At 27.0% G+C, this 12,029-nt stretch overlaps 1 protein-coding gene across 1 annotated transcript; it reads left to right on the top strand.

Annotated features, from left to right (window-relative positions):
• The first annotated feature begins 278 nt into the window (after positions 1-278).
• LOC145850132 (glutathione S-transferase omega-1-like) lies at positions 279-2,795 on the top strand. Its single transcript, XM_082955278.1, has 4 exons — positions 279-315; positions 1,372-1,483; positions 1,940-2,162; positions 2,439-2,795. The coding sequence occupies exons 1-4, from the start codon at positions 279-281 to the stop codon at positions 2,793-2,795; spliced, it is 729 nt and encodes a 242-aa protein (XP_082811404.1).
• Positions 2,796-12,029: the final 9,234 nt, after the last annotated feature.

The raw sequence follows: 12,029 nt of genomic DNA, 5'->3' as shown, positions 1-12,029 counted from the left end.
TTTGAAAAGTTTCTTAAATTACACTTTTGGCTATGTTGTTTGTTTATAATATAATTTATAAATAACAAAAAAAACTTTATTGTACTTACAACTTTTTATTTGCTCACGATTACAAATGACATCTACTTTTAGTAAAGCATATTTGCCAACAATTGCTCACATCATTGTTTGCTTAACAAAATCCAAGCTGTTTATCAATACGCTATGACAAAATATAATTAGTTGCAAAAACGCACTCTCACTTGAACAAGTAAATTTTGAAAGAACTTTTAATAAAAATGGCTTATATGTCTCACAACAAACACTACAAGTCAGGTATTGGTTAAATTAGAATAAAAAAATTATTTTTGTATAAATTAATTTTACTAGAATTTGTTTTATAATTAAAATTATTTTGAACTTAAAAGCAAGATAGGCAGTTTTTTTTATATGTTTTCAGTGTTATATACGATTATCTAAAAATAAAACTAGTGTTAACAAATATTTACATCAGACTCAAAGTTTTTGTGAAACAGTCTTAAAGCTGTAACAGTTTGAATTTATAAATCGATATGATAAAATGTAAAAGTTATGTTGCTCTTTTTAGAAAATATTTAAATTCTATGACATATTTCTCATTTTAAAAGTTTCTACAGCTTTATTATCCTGACAAATTTCTTTTAAAACAAAGCTTATGCTAGTAACATTAGGAAGAAATTATAATGCAGCTTTAACAAATTTTTATCAAAGAAAAGTTAAGTTTTGAAACTTTAATAAATGTCTTAACCTTATTAAAGTACCTGTTGTTTTAATTTCTTTTAAATAGTAAAAAAGTATGTTAGTTGCCACTAAAAATAGCCCAAACGGTAAACTTTCATTCATAACTTAAAAAATTTATAACTGTATTGCTTATATTGTTAGTCTTAATTTATTATTTTTGTGAAGAATGTTTTGTTTTACTTTATTTTTAAAAAATGTCAGTAGTAATTATACTTTAATTTTCATTAAGTACTCTTTTACAACTGTTTATCAAATTCAAACAGTTATCTGTTCACATAGCCTGCAGAAGTTTGTTAAATCAAGTTTTAAGTTTATCTTAAAAATGATGTACTTTTAAAAGTTTACTAAAAACGCAATAGCGATACTTCTCTGACTCAAAACTTCGTTAGAGTTTTAGTTTGAGTCTAAAAATTCTTAGATCAAATTAAAGTAGGTATTCTAATAAACCTCAAAAAAATGTTTAAGTACATCTTAGTGCAAATTCATAGATTATAGATTAAAACTATAAAAACAAGTATAAACTAATATCTAACAAAATGGTTCCAAACTTAGTTATCTTATCACTTAAGTTGCGTAATTTTTCCCTTAATATTCCAAAACACTTTCCAACAGGAGACGCGGCACCAGCGCCTGCAAAACCGAACATGCACCGAATATACGGAATGAAACATTGTCCGTTCGTGCAGAGAGTGAAGCTTGTCATGCATGCTACAAACTTCGGAGAGTCAGTCTAACAATTTTAAGTTTCTATATTTGTTTTAATTGGAATTCTGCAAACTGCAACCAGCGATGTGTACATTTTATTTTAAAACGTACCATTTTTTAACAAAAAAAATATTTGAGGTATAAAATATACGTCCAAAGTATTTGTTTTATAAATACTTATAAATACTTATATATAGTGCTTTTAGGTTTATAATCAGACTTTTATACTGTTCACTACAGCTACTTTAAAATACTGCAGTCACGGAGATTGTTTGAAATATTGTTTACTTAGTAAGTTCTGCAAGAAAAATTTTGAGGAAAACTTGCTCGTTTCATACAAAGACTTCTGTTTTAAAGCTACCAAATAAACTAGTAAAACTAAATTTACCTTAATATTTGCAATATTTGAGCATATTGAGATCTAAGTCACATAGTATAACAGTTGGTTCTGTTTTAAAAGTTCAATTGTCAACAGTCACGAAACGATCAACTGCAACACTCTCGACAAGCCCGAGTGGATTTACGAGAAAAATCCCCTCGGGAAAGTACCCGTTCTTGAGTTCAACGGCGACATCCTTCGCGAGTCTGACGTCATAATGCGCTACGTCATCGGAATGAAGGGTAAGGAGAAGGAGCTGATCACCGATGATCCGATGAAGAGGGCGAAAGAGGAGCTGCTAATTATTGAATTGAATGAGGTGAGAAACTACATAAAAATACTTACTAAACAAAAAAATTAGATTTTAATTTAAGTTTTTTTAGATGATAAATAAACATACATATCGCTTTAATTTTTATTTTATTTTTATTAATTTTATTACATTTTATGAATTAATACACTAAATACAAGTTCAATTAAAATTTTAAATTTAATGTTCAAGATATGTTAACAATCGTCAAACCTAAAGTTATCATATAAGTCTGTTTTAGTTTTGTTTATAAGCTGAAGTATTTGAAACTTACTAAAAATGCAGGCAATTTCCGGCTACTTCACCTACGGAAGGGCTGAAGACGACGAAAGCAGAGAAAAAGGAACGAAAATGATGACAAACAGCTTCGAAAAGTTTGAAAAGTTCATGAAAAACCAGCAAGACGCAAACTTCATCGGAGGCGACCGACCCCGATTCAACGACTTCGTCTTCTGGCCGATCTTGGAGAGGATCGCTGTGCGTCACAGAAGCTTGGTGGAGGGCAACAAAACTGTTGAGAAGTACTACCGAATGATGCTGGCTGACGAGTCGGTGAAAGCCTGCCACCTGCCGGACGAAGTTGAAAACGTTTTCATTGAAGCTTACTTCAACAAAGACTCGACCAAGTACGACGTTCGTTAGCGCAAGAATAGGATTTTTTTGTTTAAAGAAAATGTGTTATGAAGATACTGTTCAATAAACACGTTATTGTAATAAAATTCTAAAGTTTGTAATATTCTTTTTTTTTCCAAAATTTAAAGCTTTAATCAAGTGAGCCCGCATAAGGCTTTTAGACTAATAAAACTTCAAATGCACTATTTAATATAGAGAAGTCCTCATTTTAAGTAGAAAATTTCCGTTGAGTTTGCACGTTTTATCCGAAAAACTGTGTTTTTAAATTGAAAACTAATGTCTTTTTTTATTTAAGTTGTAGTAACGTATCAAAAATTGATTCGGTTGTTTATTTTTAATGAAATATAACAAACAATAAAACATTCAAAAGTACCAATAAAAAAGCATTAAAGCCAAAAAAAGTATTAATGATTATAATAAACTACGTGATAGACGCTCAAAATATTTGGCCCTAGAACCTGGTGAACGAAGAACCTTTTGGTTATCGAGTCGCACACCACGGATACCTTGTCCAGGATATATGCAAAGTTTGACACACTTACTTTTATAAATAATATTTTAAGTTCTTTGTTTTTTAAGAAATATTCAAAACGTGCATTTACATTCATGATATGTTTTTTAGTTTAAACAATAGATAAAGTGTAAACCTTTTTTCTTAACTCATGTTCATTTAAACAACTTAAGTACAATAAAAAACCTAAATAGCTAAGTATTGGGTGCACGACTATTCAAATTCTGACAACTTAAATTCCGACAACTCAAATTTCGACTATTCAAATTCCGACAACTCAAACTCGACAATTCAAATTCCGACAATTCAAATTCCGACAACCTAAATTTGGACAACTTAAATTCCGACAACTCAAATTCGGACAATTAAAATTCCGACAACTCAAATTCAGACAATTCAAATTCCGACAACTCAAATTTGGACAATTCAAATTCCGACAATTCGAATTCCGACAACTCAAATTCGGACAATTCAAATTCCGACAAGTCAAATTTGGACAATTCAAATTCCGACAACTCAAATTTGGACAATTCAAATTCCGACAACTCAAATTCCGACAACTCAAATTCAGACAATTCGAATTCCGACAACTCAAGTTCGGACAATTCAAATTCCGACAACTCAAATTTGGACAATCCAAACTACGACAACTCAAATTCGGATAATTTAAACTACGACAATTGAACTATTTAAATAAGAAGACTAAAATGTACACATATGTTACAATAAATTATGTAATGAAAATTATAAATTTTTTCAAATGTTGCTTTTTAGATTTGAGATTTTAAAGTTTTTATAGAATTATTTTTTTACCTAAAAAAAAAATATTTAAGTTTTTCTAAAAAAATAATAAACAAACAATTAGAAATATTATTATATAATAGAAATAAATGACTATATAGATATTATTTCAAAACTTTTGAACATAAAAATTAAGTAATCTTAAAAAATATGTACAATTTTGTTTCTAATTAAATAAATTATCATTGTTAATATTGTTTATTGAACAATAAAAAAGCGCTCAAAAAGTTTGGTCTAAAAACCTGGGGTACAAAGGAACTTTTTGGTTATCGAGTTGTACACTATATACTTATAGAGTTTTTTACGAGCTATTACACATGTTTTTTTATTATTTAAATATCTAAATCTATAGTAATAAAACAATTAATTAAACGAATTGAAAGAAAAGCAAGCTAAACGAATATTAACTGATTTTTTTTTAAATGTACTTAAAGACTTGTTTAGTTAGTTACATAAGAACTAATAAGCTTATATAACTTTAAATTAATTAATAAAAGGAGACTAACAATACTAATAGCAAGCATGTGCTTATTTGAATGATAAATAGCAACCTCTATAGTAAAAAGTAAAAATGTAAAACGCTGAAACACTTTAACGTTTAATTTTATCAGTATTTTGTGCTAAAAGTGTAATTTTTATTTTATTTTATAGTTTTACCTGAACAGTAAAAAAAAAATCTTTACATTTGAGTAGATAAATAAACTGTTGTATAGTTCTAAAAACCGCCAGGACCGCTTATATATAACCAAGCACGTCTCTTAGATTGGTTTAATATAAGGAAAGATATTACCTCTGATTTTGATTTAAACAAAATATTACGACAAAAATGGTGTTTTTATCACTATACATAAAACCAAATTTAGTTTTCAAAATATGTTTCTTTCAAGTCAAATTTATGCAGTTTTTTTATGTTTAAAACTATGATACAAAGTGTATTAAAAGTTTTGTAATTTTGACTTTAGTGGGCTGGTCATTTTTACTCTGAGGGCCGGATCTGGCCCGCGGGCCATACGTTGCCAAACCCTACTCTATAACAAAAGGAGATTAATAGCCAACATAACATCTTGAAGACTAAAAAACAAAGCTTTACAAATTTCAAAACACATCGCTTAAAAACCACAAGTGTGGAGGTATACAACCAAAAGTTGAAATAAAAATAAATTCTTATTGTTAAACTTTTTATAAAATATAATTTTACTTTGATTATCTTTTGTATTTATTTAAAATAAAAATTTATTATTTAAAATAATAATAAATTAAACAGTCAATGCTGTCAAAGCAAAAACTAACACGAGGTTACCTGCTATAAAAATAAATAAATCTTGAAACTTTATTTTATAATGCTGGTTTTGTTTATCGGAGCTTTAGTTGTCGGAATTTGAATTGTCAAAATTAAAATTGTTAGGTTTGAAATGTCGGAGTTTAAGTTACTGAAATTTGAATTGTTCGAATTAATTGTCCGAATTTAAATTATCGAAATATAAAATGCCACAATAAAGTTTAAAAATTTGAAATGTTAGATTTTGGATGGTAAGAATTCGAATTGTCGGAATTTAAGTTGTCCGAATTTGAATTGTCGTACTTTAAATTGTCTGAGTATGAGTTGTCGTAGTTTGGATTGTCCAAATTTGAGTTGTCGGAATTTGAATTGTCCGAATTTGAGTTATCTGAATTTGAGTTGTCGGAATTTGAGTTGTCGGAATTTGAATTGTCCGAATTTGAGTTGTCGGAATTTGAATTGTAAGAATTTGAATAGTCATGTAACCCTAAATATTTTATGTTAAAAACACTGAAACAATTTTTTTTGAAAACTATTGTACTAGTTTATTTATTAATGAAACAGTTTTTTTTTTCTAAAAAAATAATTTAATCTCTTTTTTTAACCGAAGTAGCAGTTAAAAAAAAGCTTAATAGTATACAACTAGAATTCTTAAATGTGTTTAAAAATTGATATATAGTTATTATGCTTATACATATTTTCTTTTTTAAACAACAAAGGTATTGCTTATTAATGCTTTATTTCATTATAAGAAATGTATTTATTATCTCTTTATATTTTTTTCTAACTTATTTTTTTCGTGTTAAGAGCAAAAAACACCATATGCATATTTAATAATAGTTTTTAAATATACAATAGATATTCAGGAAAATTTTTGAAGCTTACAAAAGATTTTCTGAAAAATTTCAAAACTTTATCTAGAATCTAGATATTCCGGAGTTTCTGATACAGAACAACAAAGGCTTTAGGCATAGTTTATTGGAGTTTTGAAATTTATACTAAATCAATGATATACAGTTTACACAGTGTTCACCCATGCACACTAGTTTACACGAAATCTACTTTGAAACTTAAAATAGATATTCTTGAGTTTATGATGAAGAGCAAAAAAAGGTCTAAATATTTTTGAAGGTTGTTTCGAATTTTAAACTAGACAATTTAGAAAATGTTTAAAATCAGTTACTGCACTTTTGAGAGTTTTAAGCTTTGGGTTTACAGGTTTGTTTTGTTCTCTTTTAGTATGTACAGATTTAAATTACCGTGAAAGCACTGACATTAAGCACTAAATAAACTAAAGGATTTAAAACACTTTAAAGATTCTAGAAGTTTAGAATGCAACTTGAAATAACTTTTTTAAGTTTATTAAGTTCAACACGTGCACAAGAATAACTGAAATAAACTTATAATCTGTGGGCGAGACATTTTTATACTAACTTCCCGAAGCAGTCAACTAAATAGATAGCTTTGTTAAGTTTGTTTAGACGTTTTAATTTAAAAGCAAAACATTTCAAAAAAAAAACATAAAGTTTTATGTGTATGAATTACAAAAAATTTCAGTTTTATATGTCTTCATACTGTTACATTTTACAATGACTTTTAGCTAAAAGTTTTTTGTTATAAACATCTTGGACCATTTTAACTAAATTTTATTTGTTGTAAAATTTCATGTACATATTTTTTATATACGTTTATTTCTAGAAAACAAAGAAATAAGCAAATAGTTGAAAAGTTTTACAGCAGTAGTTTTTGTGGAATTCATTTAATTGAAACGTCACAAACAGCCGCAAATAACCTTTTTTTTTGCAATTCAAACAAAACAAAAAAGTGTTAATTGAAAACATATTTGATAAAAAGTAAACAAAAAACAGAAACGTAATAAATATAAATAGTAAGTTGTGACAAAACTTCATAGTTCAAAGTAATTTTCACTACATAATTGTAAAAACTTAAAAACATACAACAATTAACTTTCTTTTATTTTGCACACTGTACATAAAGGAAAAAAATTGTACAACAATAATTAGACAAATTTATCAACATGTTATGGATTCTGTCTGCAAAGCTAAAACCTCCGGCCTGCGATGTACTTTTCAGTAGTAATCATACTAGTTTCTAAAGTAAAATAAGTTTATGCGGTAAAACGTTACAGTAAAACTCTATAATTAATATTTACTAACTGCTAGTGCTTTGATATCGCTTGTTCTATCAAAATTTGATCTGTCCAGTATTTTATTTACCATTTATTAACACAACTATTTATAACAACTCCGGCCCTCAGAAGACTATTTTCTACCCAAGGCGGCTTGCGGAAACTTTTCCAAAAATTTAACAAGGCTTCTAAACCTGTTTATAAAATTTGTAGAAGGCATGTATACTTTTTACCGTACATAGTTAAACGATTAAAAAAAACGCTCAAAAATTATTGTCTAAGGACCTGTGTACGACAGAACCTTTCGGTTATTGTTTATCGAATCATACACCACTTGTTTTATAACCTGTTTTATTTTTATTGGTTTAGCATAGGGGTGGGCAACGTAAATAGTTAAAGGGCCGGATCCAAAAAAAATAGACCTATGCGGGCCGGAGCATTTCGAGTTAGTGATCTACCGGATTAAGCTGGATCCTTTTTAAGATCCGGATCCTAATTTCAAAATTTTAACCTGCTCCGGCTAAATACTAATTTTAGACAAAGATCCGGATCCGAATGGAAGCTAATTTGAAAAAGATTTAGATCCTGCTGGATGCTTATTGATCGGGTATTTCAGAATTTTGAATCAATTTATTAATTACCAAGGTTTTTAAGTATGTAAGTTATATTGATTTTTATAAGTTATTCATAACTCAATATTTTTTATAACTCTTGCCCAAATTAATACTAGTTTGTCGTATAAAAACAATTATTTACTTAATAAAAGTTACTCCCGCATAATAATTAAAGCTAAAACATCAAATAATTGTTAACTATTCGAAATTATTTAACTTTGGGAAGCCTTATCTGAAGTTTTCATTAATAATATTATTTATAAGTTAATTAACATTACAATATTAAACTACTACCTTTTAATTTAAAAAAGTTAATAAAGATTCATTACATATTGTTGCACGTATAAAAGAAACAAAACAACAAATAATTCTGATATAATAAATAATTTACCATAAAAGCGAAAAAAAAATTAAAACATTTCGATGAAACACTTAAGGTTAATCATTTATTACAGTTGTTTAAATCTATTTGCATGACGGTTTGGGAAAATCTGCAAGCTCACTGGAATATTGATTAGGTTTGAAATTAGTTTATCCTTGTTGATGTTTATAGTCGGAAATGTTTGTTTTCAAATGTATGAAGTCTCGAACAAAACAACTAGTTTCATGGTCATATTTTGAAGTTGAGAAACTTTGGCTCGTTCATAAAATCTATCTAAAAATCTACTAAAATCAACAAAAATTATATGTAAGATTTAAATTTTCATATCAACATAAATAAATAATAGTTAAACCTAGATAAGAAATTAATTTGGCTAAATATTTTAATACTTTTATTTTCAAAATATCAAACAGTAATGATCAACTTATGAAACTTAACTAAGTTATGTACTTTAAATACTATATTATCAAACAATTCATTTAAAATACTTTTATAAAAGTACATTAAAAAAATAACGAAATACTAAGACAAAACAGAGATTAGATTATATTTAAACATTATAACCATAATATTTTAATAAACTCCTAGATTAAGATCAATTTCACTAATAAAAATATTACTGAACGAAAAAAAGACATGCAAACTGTGATATTTTATTTTAAATATAAAGATTAAAGAGTTTAGCATGAATAATTACACTAAAAATAAGTCAATAAGACATTTGTGGATCATCAAAGTTTTTAACAAATTTTATGATATCTGGAAGTATATTTGAAGTAGATATTCTCAGTAATGACTGCAGATTGGTATCAGTAAGGTTTGAACGCAGTTTACTTATCTTTATATTCATGGTTAAGAATGTTTGTTCGAAAACATATGTAGACCCAAAAGGAACAAGTAACTTCATTGCCATCTTTTTTAAATAACCAAACTTTGACTTGTTAACTAGGGCATAAAATCTGTCAAATTTTTAAATTTAGAACTTTTCTTTTAGTGTACTGTCACAAAAAAGTTTAACAGTTCTAAGTGTATATTACTAAGTGCGTTTTCGGTGTCAAACGTCAACTATGATGATAAAATATCAAATTCTTCTATTAGTTGTTTAAAGTCTGCAAAACGACGACCAAACTGATTATCAAGTGAAACTATTGTCATCAACTGGTTACTACTAAACTTAACCATATAATTAATCAAAAAGAAATTAATACAAAAATCAATAGCAGAAAAGAGTGCAAATTGTAGTTTTAACTTGAAAGACTTTACTAAAATTTAATGTTGAGCAGTTTAAATTAAAATAATTGTCAATGTTTAAAAAGATTATTTTCTACTTTTCTTTACTTATTAACAAGTATAAAAACAACTATCTACACATCTGGGGAAGAGAGCAATTTTTAACACGTCCATATTTTTTATGAAAGTCATTATGGTAGGTAAGATCATCAAAATTAATTCAGCAAACAACTGTTTTTGGATAATTTGAGAAAGGACCACTTCAACTGATTCAAAACAGAAAAAGATATTTTAACAAAAGAGTTTTTTTATCACCACAAAAATAAAAACCCAATTTTACAAACTTTTTCAGGGTCAAAGTCTTACATTTTAGTATTATGAAAATAATTCTAAAAAGATTTTGTACAAGTTTTGTAATATTTACATTGGCTGGCCGGATTTTATACAAATTTTGAAAAATGCTTAGCGGGCCGGATCATCTACTCGGGGGCCGGATCAATTTTGTCCGCGGGCCGGATTCCATTTAAATTTGAAAAAGGTTTGGGGGCCGGTCATTTTCACTCTGCGGGCCGGATCCGGCCCGCGGGCCGTACGTTGCCCATCCCTAGTTTAGCATAACTTGCAAAACTTAAGTAGGTATCATATAACGTTAATAACTCTAAACTAAACAAATAAAAATGTTAAAAAATTGGTAATTAAAATACTTTAAAAAACAGAGAAAATACAAAAGCTTTTTAATGAAACTTTTTCGTTAAAACTTTAAACTAAATGATAAGTTTTTAAAGATAGTTTAAACAAATTAAAATTTATATTATAATAAAATAAATTTTAGTACTGAATTTTCGTGGGCTAAAGATTCATAAAAGAAAAATGAAAGTAAATATCATTTTTAGTAAAAAAATTAGTGTTTTTATAAGTTCAATAAAACTTTTTTTGTAAAGTAATATAAAAAAGAAATATCTTCAAATATTTAAACTATAGCTTTTGGAACTACTAACTACCTTATAGATTTTTAAAATTAATAAAAAAAAAAACTTTCATAGTATCAAATCAAACAGTAACATCTCCGTTTTCAAACATTTAAAACATTCAAAAAATTAAAGGTTAATTTAATATGCTAACTTTGCTAGCTGAAGTAGCTTTATTTTGTATTTGAAAAAACACATTGTGTAAACATTATGTTTCTACAAGGTCTTGATTAAGTGACAAATTTAATTTGACTAAATAAAAAAATCGTTTAACTGTATAAAAATTTTCCAACAACATTTATCATTTACTGCTGTATTAACTTTTTAGTTAAGTTTACGTAAAACCTTAGGTATTTTTGTGAGTTAGTCAACAAATCTATAACTAAGGTTATTAGAATGTTAATACAATATTAGAAGAAAATGTTTCATTACAAATTTTTTTTAGCTGTTCATATTAGTTGTAAATAAATTCGTATTTATTCTCTAAAGTTGTTTCTAATACCGTTTGTACAGGCTAAAACTCTGTAATAATTAGCTTTGAAATTCAGTTAATATTATAACAAAATACAGTCATTACCTTAAAAAATCAAAAAAAATTAGAACTCATACAATTTTCTTTTCTTTTCATCAATATATTTTAGTAGTTAATTACATTATAACTTTTTTTTTAAATCTTTAGTATCAAAACATGTTTGTAACTTTTAGAGTTTAAAAAAAAATTCAAAAATTTTAGATTACTAATGCTCTAAAAGTTATTTTTTACCTTTAATATTTAGTAACTTTTTTCAACTTGACACTATAAAGTATAAGTATACTCAAGTGTTATCAAACTATTAAAAACAAATTTTAATAAATTACGCTCGTTCAGATGCTGAAACTTTTTTGTGCTTTGTATAAAAATTTATAAACCATACTGAGAAGAAACTGTGAACACCGTTAGTCATATCAGCATCAACGCTTGTTTTCGGTGTGAGACTTTTTAATTTATCACAAATTAATTGTCTGTTCCTGAATAATTATTTTTATCAATACCTTTTAAAAATAATATTTTTGATTTAAATTATTCTGAATATTTCCAAAATTTGTAACTAGGTTTTGTAGCTCTTTTAGATTTGCAACTCAGTCCACTTTTTGACTTGACAAAACTTTGTTCTTATAAATTACTCATTACTATTTAAAGCAAAATTTTAGTTTGCAAAAACAAAATTTAAGGTCATCAAGCGAAAAAAAAGTCATTTTTATCCAACCTTTAAAGAGTTTTAATCAGCGTGAAGTTAACCCTGTCAGCATTCCTTTTGTTTTGATAGAG

This window comes from Thalia democratica, chromosome 2, assembly GCF_965202585.1.
Source record: "Thalia democratica chromosome 2, ktThaDemo2.hap1.1, whole genome shotgun sequence".
NCBI classification, from domain to species: domain Eukaryota; kingdom Metazoa; phylum Chordata; class Thaliacea; order Salpida; family Salpidae; genus Thalia; species Thalia democratica.
This window is presented reverse-complemented; position numbering and strand designations above follow the sequence as displayed.